General features: G+C 43.6%; 1 protein-coding gene across 1 annotated transcript in view; it reads left to right on the top strand.

The window, feature by feature from the left end:
• Positions 1–8,604, top strand: part of LOC126153021 (adhesion G-protein coupled receptor D1-like) — a 47,784-nt gene extending 39,180 nt beyond the window's left edge. The window contains exon 4 of the mRNA XM_049916042.1: positions 8,166–8,604. Coding sequence (XP_049771999.1) covers positions 8,166–8,604 — 439 coding nt within the window. The remainder of the gene's footprint in view (positions 1–8,165) is intronic.
• Positions 8,605–17,495: the final 8,891 nt, after the last annotated feature.

Raw genomic sequence — 17,495 nt, 5'->3', positions numbered from 1 at the left:
GTACGGTCGAAGAGTAAACCATTGTTGTTTACACAGATGAGTCCAGATTTATTCTGGAGAGTGGTTCTCGATAGATTCGCATCTGGAGGGAACATGGAACACGATTTCGGGACCCAGACATTATGGAAAGAGAACGAGATCGAGGAGAATCCCTAATGGTGTGTGCAGGGATTATGTTTACCACTCGAACTCTTCTTCATGAAAATGTACTGGTGAGTCGGCAACGTTTATCTGCCGGCAGGTATCTTAACAATATCTTAGGACGTCATCTGCGGTTATTGCGAGCTGCTGCGGGTCCAGCGTCGTATTGATGAACGATAATGTCCTACCTCATAGAGCACGTGTGGCTGATGTTTTCTTGGAACCGGAAGACATTGCACGCATGGCGTAGCCTGCACGCTCTCCCGATTTGAAAGCCATAGAGCATGACTGGGTGCACGAGGGAGACGGGTTGCATCATGTCAGCCCCACCACTCTCGAAGACATGCGGGCAGCTCTCCAGGAAGAGTGGACGTTTCTACTGAAACGTCCCCTTACAAAAATTTATGAATTACTGCGCTGGTAAATCCCTTACGTTATTTGATTTTTAAACAGCTGAGCAAAACTGAACGTACTCAGACATTTGTTTCTTTACTTGTTCTGATCATCACTAAACTGACACACAATATTTTTAGCGCAACGCAATCTGACTTTCAATAATCCCTACAAAAGAATGGCCCTGCCTAACAATAACCTATACCTTTTACGAATCACTTCTCACAAAAATCTTCGTTATTCGAACTACTGCAATACAGCGAGCGCCAATACTGCTAGCTAAATAAAAGATTGTAACTACTGAAGTCAGTAAGTACTGATAGGCATAGTTAGCAAATGAAAGACAAACAATGTACTTACCTTAATATTGTTCAATAGCCGTTACACAGGGTGTTACAAAAAGGTACGGCCAAACTTTCAGGGAACATTCCTCACACAGAAATAAAGAAAAGATGTTATGTGGACATGTGTCCGGAAACGCTTAATTTCCATGTTAGAGCTCATTTTAGTTTCGTCCACCTACGCTCAATGGAGCACGTTCTCATGATTTCATACAGGATACTCTACCAGTGCTGCTAGAACATGTGCCTTTACAAGTACGACACAACATGTGGTTCATGTGCGATGGAGCTCCTGCACATTTCAGTCGAAGTGTTCGTACGCTTCTCAACAACAGATTCGGTGACCGGTGGATTGGTAGAGGCGGACCAATTCCATGGTCTCCACGCTCTCCTGACCTCAACCCTCTTGACTTTCATTTATGGGGGCATTTGAAAGCTCTTGTCTACGCAACCACGGTACCAAATGTAGAGACTCTTCGTGCTCGTATTTTGGACGGCTGTGATACAATACGCCATTCTCCACGGCTGCATCGGCGCATCAGGGATTCCATGCGACGGAGGACATTTTGAACATTTCCTGTAACAAAGTGTTAGAAGTCACGCTGGTACGTTCTGTTGCTGTGTGTTTCCATTCCGTGATTAATGTGACTTGAAGAGAAGTAATAAAATGAGCTCTAACATGGAAAGTAAGCGTTTCCGGACACATGTCCACGTAACATATTTTCTTTCTGTGTGTGTGAGGAATGTTTCCTGAAAGTTTGGCCGTACCTTTTTGTAACACCCTGATATATATATATATATATATATATATATATATATATATATATATATATATATATATATATATATATATCAGTTCATGACATCCAGTCTTACAAATTTACTCTCTCTGATGGACACGCGTCCAGATCATCCGCTCTCAAAACTCCGCCATCTCACTTCCCACATCCACCGCTGCTGGCGGCTCACCTCCAACTGCGTAACGCTACGCGCTGTTCACATCCAATTGCCAAACACTACAATATCGAAAATTACAACAATGCCAACCAGCCACAGACTGCACACAGCACAGCCAGTGATTTTCATACAGAGCGCTACGTGGCGTTGTTGTTGTTGTTGTTGTCGTCTTCAGTCCTGAGACTGGTTTGATGCAGCTCTCCATGCTACTCTATCCTGTGCAAGCTTCTTCATCTCCCAGTACCTACTGCAACCTACATCCTTCTGAATCTGCTTAGTGTATTCATCTCTTGGTCTCCCCCTACCATTTTTACCCTCCACGCTGCCCTCCAATACTAACTTGGTGATCCCTTGATGCCTCAGAATATGTCCTACCAACCGATCCCTTCTTCTGGTCAAGGTGTGCCACAAACTTCTCTTCTCCCCAATCCTATTCAATACTTCCTCATTAGTTATGTGATCTACCCATCTAATCTTCAGCATTCTTCTGTAGGACCACATTTCGAAAGCTTCTATTCTCTTCTTGTCCAAACTATTTACCGTCCATGTTTCATTTCCATACATGGCTACACTCCATACAAATACTTTCAGAAATGACTTCCTGACACTTAAATCTATACTCGATGTTAACAAATTTCTCTTCTTGAGAAATGCTTTCCTTGCCAGTGCCAGTCTACATTTTATATCCTCTCTACTTCGACCATCATCAGTTATTTTGCTCCCCAAATAGCAAAACTCCTTTACTACTTTAAGTGTCTCATTTCCTAATCTAATTCCCTCAGCATCACCCGACTTAATTCGACTACATTCCATTATCCTTGTTTTGCTTTTGTTGATGTTCATCTTATATCCTCCTTTCAAGACGCTATCCATTCCATTCAACTGCTCTTCCAAGTCCTTTGCTGTCTCTGACAGAATTACAATGTCATCGGCAAACCTCAAAGTTTTTATTTCTTCTCCATGGATTTTAATACCTACTCCGAATTTTTCTTTTGTTTCCTTTACTGCTTGCTCAATATACAGATTGAATAACATCGGGGAGAGGCTACAACCCTGTCTTACTCCCTTCCCAACCACTGCTTCCCTTTCATGTCCTTCGACTCTTATAACTGCCATCTGGTTTTTGTACAAATTGTAAATAGCCTTTCGCTCCCTGTATTTTACCCCTGCCACCTTTAGAATTTGAAAGAGAGTATTCCAGTCAACATTGTCAAAAGCTTTCTCTAAGTCTACAAATGCTAGAAACGTAGGTTTGCCTTTCCTTAATCTTTCTTCTAAGATAAGTCGTAAGGTCAGTATTGCCTCACGTGTTCCAGTATTTCTACGGAATCCAAATTGATCTTCCCCGAGGTCGGCTTCTACTAGTTTTTCCATTCGTCTGTAAAGAATTCGTGTTAGTATTTTGCAGCTGTGGCTTATTAAACTGATTGTTCGGTAATTTTCACATCTGTCAACACCTGCTTTCTTTGGGATTGGAATTATTATATTCTTCTTGAAGTCTGAGGGTATTTCGCCTGTTTCATACATCTTGCTCACCAGATGGTAGAGTTTTGTCAGGACTGGCTCTCCCAAGGCCGTCAGTAGTTCCAATGGAATGTTGTCTACTCCGGGGGCCTTGTTTCGACTCAGATCTTTCAGTGCTCTGTCAAACTCTTCACGCAGTATCGTATCTCCCATTTCATCTCCTTCTACATCCTCTTCCATTTCCATAATATTGTCCTCAAGTACATCGCCCTTGTACAGACCCTCTATATACTCCTTCCACCTTTCTGCTTTCCCTTCTTTGCTCAGAACTGGGTTTCCATCTGAGCTCTTGATGTTCATACAACTGGTTCTCTTATCTCCAAAGGTCTCTTTAATTTTCCTGTAGGCAGTATCTATCTTACCCCTAGTGAGATATGCCTCTACATCCTTACATTTGTCCTCTAGCCATCCCTGCTTAGCCATTTTGCACTTCCTGTCGATCTCATTTTTGAGACGTTTGTATTCCTTTTTGCCTGCTTCATTAACGGCATTTTTATATTTCCTCCTTTCATCAAGTAGATTCAATATTTCTTCTGTTACCCAAGGATTTCTAAGAGCCCTGGTCTTTTTACCTACTTGATCCTCTGCTGCCTTCACTACTTCATCCCTCAAAGCTACCCATTCTTCTTCTACTGTATTTCTTTCCCCCATTCCTGTCAATTGTTCCCTTATGCTCTCCCTAAAACTCTGTACAACCTCTGGTTCTTTCAGTTTATCCAGGTCCAATCTCCTTAAATTCCCACCTTTTTGCAGTTTCTTCAGTTTTGATCTACAGGTCATAACCAATAGATTGTGGTCAAAGTCCACATCCGCCCCTGGAAATGTCTTACAATTTAAAACCTGGTTCCTAAATCTCTGTCTTACCATTATATAATCTATCTGATACCTTTTAGTATCTCCAGGGTTCTTCCATGTATACAACCTTCTATCATGATTCTTAAACCAAGTGTTAGCTATAATTAAGTTGTGCTCTGTGCAAAATTCTACCAGGCGGCTTCCTCTTTCATTTCTTAGCCCCAATCCATATTCACCTACTACGTTTCCTTCTCTCCCTTTTCCTGCACTCGAATTCCAGTCACCCATGACTATTAAATTTTCGTCTCCCTTCACTATCTGAATAATTTCTTTTATATCATCATACATTTCTTCAATTTCTTCGTCATCTGCAGAGCTAGTTGGCATATAAACTTGTACTACTGTAGTAGGCGTGGGCTTCGTGTCTATCTTGGCCACAATAATGCGTTCACTATGCTGTTTGTAGTAGCTTACCCGCATTCCTATTTTCCTATTCATTATTAAACCTACTCCTGCATTACCCCTATTTGACTTTGTGTTTATAACCCTGTAGTCACCTGACCAGAAGTCTTGTTCCTCCTGCCACCGGACTTCACTAATTCCCACTATATCTAACTTTAACCTATCCATTTCCCTTTTTAAATTTTCTAACCTACCTGCCCGATTAAGGGATCTGACATTCCACGCTCCGATCCGTAGGACGCCAGTTTTCTTTCTCCTGATAACGACATCCTCTTGAGTAGTCCCCGCCCGGAGATCCGAATGGGAGACTATTTTACCTCCGGAATATTTTACCCAAGAGGACGCCATCATCATTTAATCATACAGTAAAGCTGCATGCCCTCGGGAAAAATTACGGCCGTAGTTTCCCCTTGCTTTCAGCCGTTCGCAGTACCAGCACAGCAATGCCGTTTTGGTTATTGTTACAAGGCCAGATCAGTCAATCATCCAGACTGTTGCCCTTGCAACTACTGAAAAGGCTGCTGCCCCTCTTCAGGAACCACACGTTTGTCTGGCCTCTCAACAGATACCCCTGCGTTGTGGTTGTACCTACGGTACGGCCATCTGTATCGCTGAGGCACGCAAGCCTCCCCACCAACGGCAAGGTCCATGGTTCATGGGGGGGGGGGGGGGGGGGGGTACGTGGCGTTACCAATATAAAAACCTAAACAGCCTTCTTACAATATAAAAACGTGAACAGCCTACTTACACTACCTCAACGTCAGACTGATGACATCATTCATAGGATGCCCGTCGTTTTTAGACCTGTATTGCTGCCAGAGTCGCCTCACTCCTCACTGAGCACATTCACCAGTTGTCGGAATGTGTCTGAAAATCAGTTAAGTTGGTAAAAAGTGTTGCAGTTGTTTGCGTTCTGTATTCTTTGCATTGTTTCTACTTTAATGTCATCTGTTTGCACCGTTTTGTGTCAAAATAAACGCAACCTTGCAAAATTTCCTTTTGTTGCTTTAATTTTGGACACCAGTTTATACGAGCAGATCTCATAGTGTATGAACCAGTAGACTATAAACGTGGTCAGATTGACCCTTTTCTTGTAAAGATATTTGCCTGCAGTAATATCATCGGTTCTTCTGCAGTATATAGGGTGAAAAGTATTTAAACCGACAAAGTCTGGGAGGTTGTAGGGGACATCAAAACAAATATTTTTCCCTAATGCCGTTTTTTCCTGTGAGGAGTATTTAAACCGGTAGAGGAAGATTTCTCTGGCAGCAAATTAATTAAACCAACAAACACTTTTCCATTTTTTTATGACAAAGAGACAACAACTAGGTAGCAGATACGTCCCAATTAAACAGTATCCAACAACACCGACCCAAACGTTAACGAAGAACTGCACTTGATGAGCGCTAGTAACTGTGGCATGTGGGTTATCCGCACTCCAAACATGCGAATTGTGCATGTTGAAGACTCCATCACGCCCGAACGTTGCTTCATCGGTAAACAACACAGAGGAGGCATTTCACACTGTTCCGGGTACCACAGCGAAAACTGTGCTCTGGGTTGTGGACACGCTCTAAGTGAAATGGACGTAACAACTGCTCTCGAAGGACTGTTCTCACATTCGTGTGATTCGTCCCCATGTGACGTGCAATTTCACGAGTGCTGATTTAAGGATCCCGCTCCACATGCTGCAAGACAGCTTCCTCAAATTGCAGCGTTCTTACCGTGTGACGGCATCCCTGTCCAGGTAATCTGCTACATGACCTGGTCTCACACAGACGTTGGTACACAGCATAAAAGGTCGTATGATGCGGGATACGGCGATTAGGATATTGTTGTTCATAAACCCGCTGTGCAGCTCGTCCGTTGTGGTGCGCGCCAACCATATCGGTGTACTCACTTCAGGTGTATCGCTCCATTAGTAAACAGAGACAATGCACTACCACACTGGTGGACACCAGTTTCCTACAACTGAAGAGCGTACTACGCCCTCTAACTACTGAAGATCGTAATACGGCCTCTATCAACTGAAGAGCGTAATACAGCCTCCAACGGTTTAAATAACCCTCGAAGGAAAAAATGACATTAGGGAAAAATATTTGTTTCTACGAGGGCAGTTCAATAAGTAATGCAACACATTTTTTTTTTCTCGGCCAATATTGGTTGAAAAAACCGGAAATTTCTTGTGGAATATTTTCAAACATTCCCGCTTCGTCTCGTATAGTTTCATTGACTTCCGACAGGTGGCAGCGCTGTACGGAGCTGTTAAAATGGCGTCTGTAACGGATGTGCGTTGCAAACAATGGGCAGTGATCGAGTTTCTTTTGGCGGAAAACCAGGGCATCTCAGATATTCATAGGCGCTTGCAGAATGTCTACGTTGATCTGGCAGTGGACAAAAGCACGGTGAGTCGTTGGGCAAAGCGTGTGTCATCATCGCCGCAAGGTAAAGCAAGACTGTCTGATCTCCCGCGTGCGGGCCGTCCGTGCACAGCTGTGACTCCTGCAATGGCGGAGCGTGCGAACACACTCGTTCGAGATGATCGACGGATCACCATCAAACAACTCAGTGCTCAACTTGACATCTCTGTTGGTAGTGCTGTCACAATTGTTCACCAGTTGGGATATTCAAAGGTTTGTTCCCGCTGGGTCCCTCGTTGTCTAACCGAACACCATAAAGAGCAAAGGAGAACCATCTGTGCGGAATTGCTTGCTCGTCATGTGGCTGAGGGTGACAATTTCTTGTCAAAGATTGTTACAGGCGATGAAACATGGGTTCATCACTTCGAACCTGAAACAAAACGGCAATCAATGGAGTGGCGCCACACCCACTCCCCTACCAAGAAAAAGTTTAAAGCCATACCCTCAGCCGATAAAGTCATGGTTACAGTCTTCTGGGACGCTGAAGGGGTTATTCTGTTCGATGTCCTTCCCCATGGTCAAACGATCAACTCTGAAGTGTATTGTGCTACTCTTCAGAAATTGAAGAAACGACTTCAGCGTGTTCGTAGGCACAAAAATCTGAACGAACTTCTCCTTCTTCATGACAACGCAAGACCTCACACAAGTCTTCGCACCCGAGAGGAGCTCACAAAACTTCAGTGGACTGTTCTTCCTCACGCATCCTACAGCCCCGATCTCGCACCGTCGGATTTCCATATGTTTGGCCCAATGAAGGACGCAATCCGTGGGAGGCACTACGCGGATCATGAAGAAGTTCTTGATGCAGTACGACGTTGGCTCCGACATCGACCAGTGGAATGGTACCGTGCAGGCATACAGGCCCTCATTTCAAGGTGGCGTAAGGCCGTAGCATTGAATGGAGATTACGTTGAAAAATAGTGTTGTGTAGCTAAAAGATTGGGGAATAACCTGGTGTATTTCAGTGCTGAATAAAACAACCCCTGTTTCAGAAAAAAAATGTGTTGCATTACTTATTGAACTGCCCTCGTATGTCCCCTACAACCTCGCAGAGTTTGTCGGTTTAAATACTTTCCACCCTGTAGTTGCAGAGAGTTAGAGGTAAGTAAACATGGCTGTATGCTGTGTGCAGGCTGGTGCTGTTCGTGTTCTTCGTGCTGTGCAACAGCAAGCTGCGGAAGCGCCTGAGCAGCGCGGTGCTGACTTCGCTGCCGACGTCCAGCAGCTCTCGGGCGTCCAGCACGCGCAAGCAGAAGAAGCAGTCGCCTGGAACCGCGGACACGTCGCCGCCCACGTCATCTTCCGCGGTGCCGGCGTCCGGAGACGGCAGCGTCCGCAGTCGGCAGCGGCAAACCGAGCGCCCGCTGCAGAAGGGGCCGCCCGTGCTGCTGACGCGCTACGCTCTCGTGGACGAGGACGGCGAGGTGCGGTACACGTTCGACCTGGGCTCCTGGTCGCCGGACGACGGCAACCCTACTGATGCTGCCTACATGCCGACCTCTCCGGAGCGGCGCTCTGTCACCAAGTACGTGTTCCCAGAGCCGGAACCAGAACGGGACGACGACCAGTAACAGCAACTGGTCCTGCACTATACCGATTATCCGGCTTCTATCTCGCGGGAAAGGTTGTAATCGCACCGGGCCAGAGAAGCAACTCCAGTGGACACACACATTTCGTGCTGATTGGCGAGTTGTGGACTGGTGGGATACGGAATGATAATTTTGCTGTCTTTCGCTGCTTTTGTTCCATTGTCTGTGCTGAAGAGTTACAGCGTTGTGAACTGCCACATGGAGTGGCGAGTAGGACTCTGGACACTGCACATTACTGGAACAAGTGTTGCTCGCAGGGGTTTTTGAGAATGACAGAGTTAAGCTGGGTTCAGACGCATAGCTTGTGGCATATTGTAGCGGCACAAAGGGTGCAACAAGTTCTGGGTGTAGTTAGCTGACAATAGTCTGAATGAGTTCTCAGGGGGTCGTGGACAGCGGAGGAAGCCAGGCCCTCGCAGCGGCTCTTGGCACAGGGGCAACCGAGGAGTGATGGGGGAACAAGTCAAGCACGAGCACCACGAGAAAGACAGACCGTGGCGCGCCCGTCACAGCACGTGACACCGGATGTCTTACGAATGCCACCAGCCGTCTCCGGCAGGGGGCGAGTAACTATTTCACACGAGTTTAACAGTACTTGATTGTGTGTTTAAATGTAATCAAGTTCTCTTCAGCACACGACAAGATTAAGATCTTTAGTTGGTACACGTTCAAATAAATTTTGATTTCCCGTGGGCCCAGCACGGAGCTAAGCGTTCGCGAAGTGTAGGGGACAAGCTGCCTAGTGTGACGTCACAAGTTCGTTGGCATCATTGCTGATACAACATACGTGCTTATTTAATTGGCATGCCACAGCACGACAGTCTCTTCGTAATGGCTGTGGCGCACGTGGGTACCGTATTGTTAGCTCGCAAATGTTGACATCGCTGGACACAAAACATTACTTCTCTCCTAATTTATGAACCTCGCAGAAGCTTGTAAACTTTCCCTCTTTCTAATCGGCTGCACAAATGACCATGATAGCGTAAGCCTGGTAGTATCACAAATAATAACCGATTAGTGAGGAAAGTGTACTGCAAGTTACTTCTAAAAATAACTTACTCTTCTTCTTAGGTAAATTATGGTTAATAGTTATAAAATACTGAAAATCACATATCTAAGATATATGAAAAGTTGCGCGAAATTTTGAATAACCTACAACAAATCAGTGAAAACATTTATAGATTCCAAGGCCAATCTAACTGAATAAATTATGTTGACTAATCTGCTAGCTATCAGAAGAGTAATCACTATGTGATTTACTTGAACAAACGTAAGCTGACGAAGCAGTTTGCACACGAAAGTAACAGATATACGTCACTCAGTTCGATAGAAATATGTTATCTTTTTAAATTTCTAAAGAAAATCAAATGCAGTAGTGTTAAAATGCAAATAATCGTTACAGAAATGGCTAAATGCAGTCAAAATTGCGTGACCCCCAATAAAAATTTACCTGCTGTGGAAAACCTCATCTCCATAAATAGAGAATATAGAATTTCAATTTTTTAACTTGTTTATTATTTTTCACGGAACAATAATTGTCAAACTTCAACGCAGTTGAAACGCCGAAATACGAAACCCAAGCAAGAAACAGAATACACTTTCACAAAATCGGCCATAAAATGAAAAGTCCCGAAAAATAAAATTCTAGTTTGGCTCTATTATTACATTTAAATTATCTTGGTGTTATTTTAATACAACTTCCATTCAAATAATGACGGATTTTCACTGTATCTTATTATATTGAACAAACTGAAAGAGATCTTATTACTGAAAAATTTATATTGCTTTCTAACAAAAAAGAACTCATAATTTTTTGAACTTGTTTCTTTCATTAACTGACGGATTAGATATACATCAACGGCACTCGGTTCTGTAACAACAGTAAAAGTCCAGAACACTACCCCACATAACACTCACTGAGGTTAATGACAAGAACAAGAAGTTAGAATTTTAAATGACTAGCGATACGGTTCAAATGTTGTCGATGCTATTGAGATGACGCCCCTTCGGCGTGTGTGACAGTGCTCCATTAGCCCCAGCTGTTACGAGAACACACTGAATAAGTACGGACGATTTAGGGGCAGGCTCTTGATGTTATCTGAAGCTTAATTTGTCTACCGGAAAACGTGTCACGTAAAATATGACTTGGGATCGCAATGGCCAATTTCTCGAGTTGCGTGTGACACACTCATCGACACTACATCATGGCTGGTATTGGAGTACTAAGTGTGCACACTCTCATGTAACAAAGCAATGCGCAGAATCGTCACTGAGATCACTGTTTATTCTCTAACAAATACAAGAACTAACTTTCTCTAATATTTCCCTTCCAATACAACGCTTATGATTTACATAAAATTACAAAGCTTGTTCCTAATCGTTCTACAAAATACATGTCAAACACCAAGAAACTTATTTTATTTTACTCGCAGATGAAATCTCGAAATTACAGAAAAATAAATACTTTGCTCATGCAAATTAGGCGCTATCTATGAAAAACGTTGAAAGAGATTTGTGGGCTGTGTGTTGTAGTTTTACAAGCTCTCGTGCGTATCTCGCTGCAGGAACACTCCCGAATGAAAGAGCACAGAGGTAAAATCCGCACAATGTTGTCGCTCGTGTACTCATTGACATTGAGACTTTAAAGAAATTAGGGTAACTGCATGCACAAACATTGCGAAATCGCTTGCTTTTAACGTCCACCTCTACAGTAACAAAAGCATGGCTACAAATCTCAATCGACGGTACTTAACGCGGCCTCGGAAACGTTACTACACAGCTAACTACCCAGTTTGGAGCAGGGAGAAACACAGTCGTCCTCTCCAGGCACTAAACCTTCGGTGATAGCAGAGACTGCAATACACGCTAAAGTTAGGAGGTATGACAAACTTACTTTTTGGTTAACCATCGAAGAATAATGGCCGACCGCGGTTGCCACGCGGTTCTAGGCGCTGCAGTCCGGAACCGCGCGACTGCTACGGTCGCTGGTTCGAATCTTGCCTCGGGCTTGGATGTGTGTGATGTCCTTAGGTTAGTTAGGTTTAAGTAGTTCTAAGTTCTAGGGGTCTGATAACCTCAGATGTTAAGTCCCATAGTGCTCAGAGCCAAGAGCCATTTTTGAAGAATAATGAATGCATAAATGCCCTAATGTTGAAACGTAATTAATGGTAAATATGATTCGTTATATAATCCATTCTAGTTCTGACAGGAAAGTCATACTTCTCGTGAACGGGCACAGCCAAAGTTTTGAGTGAAGGTGCAGCCTGGTAATGACGCCTGTGTTTCCTCGATACACAAGTCAGAAGCACGGTCATCCTAAGAGACTTTTTTCTGTATCAGTCTTTCACTCTACAGCGAAGTTTACATTGACTCGAATTTGTACAGGATTTCATCAACTGAGCTATTCGAGCTCACACACCGATCCAAATCGTCAATCTGTCGGTACGTCTCTTCCAGTCTACATATCCTTCCACACACACGTTACTGTACTTGCACACTGAAACTTAATGAGGGCGGCCGTTGTTCTCCAGCGAAGAAACTAGGGACAAAATAAGACACGAACAACGAAAATATTTTACACCAACCTTGGCGCATTGCACTGGTGCACTGGTGCCAGTAAAGTTGACTATCGCGGCGCTACCACCACCTCAACATTTTCGTCTGAAGACGGTCAGACTAAACCATTAACCAGCAAAAAATAAATAAAGCGGCTTGGATTCTGTCAAGATTACTGTGTCTTGATTAGTCACTGAAGATCCAAAGACGTTATGTCTACAACATCGTACAAAAGATTGTAATCTCTAAGGAAATTTAAATTATTTTCCTCCTTTAGGCCAATGATCCCGCTGTTAGGCTCCAGAAAGCCTAAAACTGTTTCAATGTTTGTTACTGTGGTTCTCGGCGCTTGGGGATTGAGACAACGCTTCCACATCTCGAAATAAGAGAAATGTAAGAACCGTTACAAGCAGATATATTTCTATGATTTAAAGAGTGGATGAAATCATCAAAGATGGGACGGCTGGGGGAGGAGAGGTAACAAACGGATGGAAGTTAAGTTCTAAGCGGGAATCAGGCTGGAAAGAGATGTGGCGCTCAAGTAACGTTCAAATAATTCTCATCATCCTCCAGTAGGACTTTATTAGAGACAGACAAGGAGCCCACAACTCTTTACAGCGTACAAGGTTATTCATAAGTACCTCCGGGGGGCTTCTGAAGATGACTGGTCAAAAACTACAAGACACACAGAAAACAGGCACATATTAGTGGATAGGGCATCTCTCCAAGTTTTTAACCCATATTTCAGATGTTCGATATGGGCACCGTTTCTGACATGATAAATGTCAATATCTGCGAGCAATTTACTGGGCTGAAATGCCCGCATCTCGTGGTCGTGCGGTAGCGTTCTCGCTTCCCACGCCCGGGTTCCCGGGTTCGATTCCCGGCGGGGTCAGGGATTTTCTCTGCCTCGTGATGGCTGGGTGTTGTGTGCTGTCCTTAGGTTAGTTAGGTTTAAGTAGTTCTAAGTTCTAGGGGACTGATGACCATGGAAGTTAAGTCCCATAGTGCTCAGAGCCATTTGAACCATTTTTTTGGGCTGAAAGGTTCACCGACAGCCGTTCACTTTGGATATCTGTTCATTGGTTTACCTACCTGCAGACGCAAAATAATTCGATGTGACAACATGAAGCAGATGAACTGTCCACTTGTTCTGGTATACCTACCCCCAGCAATGCGCTCTGTAACTACGCCACGGCGCGTACTATGAATTGAAACTTGAGAAGATACTCTATCCATTGATAGGTTTTTTTTCTATATGTCTTGTAGTTTTCATGCAGTACCCAAGAGGTAATTATGAATGCTCATAATGATTAATTTTACAACACTTTGACAGTACTGTGCTCCGACAGACACATGCACTTACCAAACGCAGACTGCATTCGGCACAGATCAAGTCGTAGCTACTATGTTACACGAACACAGTTGTGTTTCGGAAGAATCAACCTCAAGAATAAAATAAACACGAACTTCGCTGATGCAAACTGAACAATTAAAGTCTCTTATATTATGGGAGTTATTGTTTAATTTGTATTGCTTACAATGGTCTATAGCCAAACTTTAGTTACTGAAAGCTGTCTATAAAACGCAACAATTTCCTGTTACTGAAAGTACGCGGGCGTAAGAATCTTACTTACCTGAAGTTAAGCGTCTTCAAACAACCCATAAACAATTTATGTTCAACATGGCAAATGCGAATCTAGATGACTGTATTCTCATCTACAAAATTACGATTAGCACTATATTATTTTAATTCAGTATGAAGAGAAAAGTACATCAGTAAGACCTAAGGTACCATCTCCACGGAAAATTTTTTACAATTAAAGAATACATTCTCTGTTGCAGGCTATTGTGCTTTATTAAACTCGTGCTATTAGCCATTATCACGCACATTTTCCACGCAAGTGCTATGTCGTGCTATAGATATTGCGCTTATCACATTCTTTTACGTCACATACATGAAACCAGAACTCGTACTCCATCGTAACATATTCTCTCCCTGATTTCTAATTGTACATAGCATTCCCACTGTTGTGTCTAGACAAGACAGCCTAGACACAATGAGAGGAAGCCGAAAGGCACGTGCTTAAACTCACGCAGGCTGGCGTGAGGTCTGAAACAGGATACGTTATGAATGCTATAAAGAAAAGTACGTAGCTTCTGGAATACTTAACTTTAATCCACATTTGTAGAACATCGCTCTTGATGATACATTAATAGAATCTAAATATCAATTGAACACGGCGCCTTGCTAGGCCGTAGCAAATGTAGCTGAAGGCTATGCTAACTATCGTCTCGGCAAATGAGAGCGTAGTTGTCAGTGAACCGTTCCTTGCGAAGTCGGCTGTACAACTGGGGCGAGTGCTAGTCAGTGTCTCTAGACCTGCAGTGTGGCGGCGCTCGGTCTGCCATCACTGACAGTGGCGACACGCGGGTCCGTCGTATACTAGCGGACCGCGGCCGATTTAAAAGCTACCACCTAGCAAGTGTGGTGTCTGGCGGTGTCACCACACCCACGAATCACGTCTATTGCAATAAGGAATTCATTCTCGGATGTAAGAAATGATCTACAACATTTCTGTAGGAAACTGTCAAAAATTGCTGTACATTAATAAATTTTACTAATGCAACTAGTACTCTGTACTTAAGAGACCATCTTCACGTATACAGATATTTCAGTCATTTGTCAAATCTGAATTCTCTGTATACTGAGGTGACAAAAGTCATAGGGTACCTGCTAATGTCGTGTGGGGTCTCCTTTTGCCCGGCATAGTGCAGAAAATTGACGTGGCATGGACTCAGCAAGTCGCTGGAAGTCGCTTGCCGGTGCAGGATTTTCTGCACGTACTAAACTCTCGACTATTTCCCACAAATGTTCGATATGATTCATATCGGACGATCTGAGTAGCCAAATCATTCTCTGGAATTGTCCAAAATGTGCTTCAAACCGATCACGAAAAAGGTTGGCCCGATGACTGGAGCCTTGTTAATTAATAAAAATGAATGCTTCATTTGTGTGGCCATAGTGTCCGTAGTTTCTTTATAATTCTTGAAGGTATTTTTAATCTGTCGTTGCAACTACAAAAATGCGTGATTTTTTTCGCCAGACTACTTAATTGCAGACCACTGATGATGCTTTACCTCAATAAAGCGAAACGCGTCTGGTGGCTGAAAATGGACTCGAAGTAGCCAACATAATCATTTTCAGTCAGTGAATGGTTCAGTTGGACCAGAGGACCCAGTCCATATCATGAAAACACAGCCCACACCATTGTTGGTCACCACCAGTTTGCAGAGTGCCTTGTTGACAACCTGGGCCCATGGTTTCGTGGGATCAGTGCCACATTCGAACCCTACCAGGAATTTTCGCCAACATGAATCGGGACTCATCTGACCAGACTATGGTTTTCCAATCGTCTACGGTCCAACCGATATGATCACGAGCCCTGGAGAGGTGCTGCAGGTGATGTCGTGCCGTTAGCAAAGGCACTCGCATGAGCAAAAGCACTGCTGTAACCAATTAACGCTAAATTTCGCCACGCTGTCCTAACAGATACGTTCGTCCTACGTCCCACATTGATTTCTGCGGCTATTTAGGTAGTGTTGCTCGTCTATTAGCACTGACAACACTACGCATACGCTGCTGCTCTCGTTCGTCGTATAATTACCAATCCGAGTTGAGACTCTATTCTCGTTTTGCGACCGTAATGACTCGGAAATCTTTCCACATGAATCACCGGAGTGCATATCACAGCTCTGCCAACGAATTACCTTTTTATACCTTATGTACGCGATATTATTGTCCTCTGTACAAGCGCATATCGCTATGCCATGACTTTTGTCACATCAGTGTATGTTTCTGATGCTACGAACCCCAACAGTCCAAAAAGTTTCGAGACTGGATTACTAAAAAATGGAGATAAGTTAATGGTAAATTTAATGCTTTAGTTGTTCTACGTAGTCTCCCCCCCCCCTCCCCTCCCCCTCCCCCCCCCAATTGAGTACAAACGTTCATATAACAACGTGATTGTCAGAGAAGATCTTGTTCAACAGACACGTCACACTGACTTGAATATCCGTATGCTGTCGAACCGCTATCCTTTCATTTGAATTTCTGGACTTGATAGTTTTTTGGTAGGTTCTCATTGAGAGAGCAGTCTCATTACCAATGAAGATTTTTTTTCCCAGGAAAGAGTTGTCCGTACTTTGGATTTCAATCAAGTTGCAATAATCATCCACAAGCCATTGTTTTTGTTCGGCACTCAAGATGTGAAGGATAAACTTTGCCCACACTTTTGTCTACTTCAGAACATTCAGGAGAATGTCTTCAGCACTTTATTTAGAGAGTTGGTCCATTGCGATTTGTGACACAACCACCATGACCGACTATGACTACACCTGCACTACATAACATAAACTGTTGACAACTAACTGGTCGAATGCGCCTGTATTATTTACAGTTGTTAGTTCAAGCTGCCACCATAGTTATTACAGTGACGTTGAAACAAGGCAGTTTCCATGCTCATTTCCGAATTAAACGTTGCGTAAGCTCTTGATCTGACGAAAAGTATAATTTTTATTCGAACAGAGAATAAAATAAGCTCTGTGGATTTTGCAATTTAGGGATGGCTAAAAATGGTTCAAATGGCTCTGAGCACTATGGGACTTAACATCTGTGGTCATCAGTCCCCTAGAACTTAGAACTACTTAAACCTAACTAACATAAGGAGATCACACACATCCATGCCCGAGGCAGGATTCGAACCTGCGACCATAGCAGTCGCGCGGTTCCGGACTGCGTGCCTAGAACCTCTAGACCACCGCGGCCGGCGACAATTTATGGATGAAACCCACATATAAATACTATGTTTGGTTCAAGAGTTAAGTGGATTTTAATCGCGTAGCGCCCCAGAATACGGGAGATGAACGGGAGTCATGCTCGACCATTGTCATCCAAGGTGGAGAGAAGTGTGAGGGTTGAAAGAGCCGAAGCGATGTTCCAGAGAGGAGCGAAAGCAAGGTGTCTCAAATGTTCTAGAAGCTTGTCATAGGATTACTCCCGTCGACACTAAAAAGTAAGGCGCAGTCTTGATGGAATGACACCTTTAGATACAGAAACATCCATCATAAATCCTTTATAACAGAAACATCCATCATAAAATTATTACAAGAAGTGTTCCAACTGCGTGTAAGTGTGGGTTACTGGTGTAACTCAGAAAACGCAAAGAAAGGTTACGTGTCTGACGCCACAGTCTGCTAAAAAGTTACAAGTAGAGTTAGTGTCTCATGTGCTCGATAGATCACAATGCTTGTTGGCT

The sequence above is a fragment of the Schistocerca cancellata genome, chromosome 2 (assembly GCF_023864275.1).
Source record: "Schistocerca cancellata isolate TAMUIC-IGC-003103 chromosome 2, iqSchCanc2.1, whole genome shotgun sequence".
Lineage (NCBI taxonomy): Eukaryota > Metazoa > Arthropoda > Insecta > Orthoptera > Acrididae > Schistocerca > Schistocerca cancellata.
The sequence above is the reverse complement of the archived record's forward strand: the minus strand, read 5'-3'. Positions and strand labels throughout refer to the sequence as shown.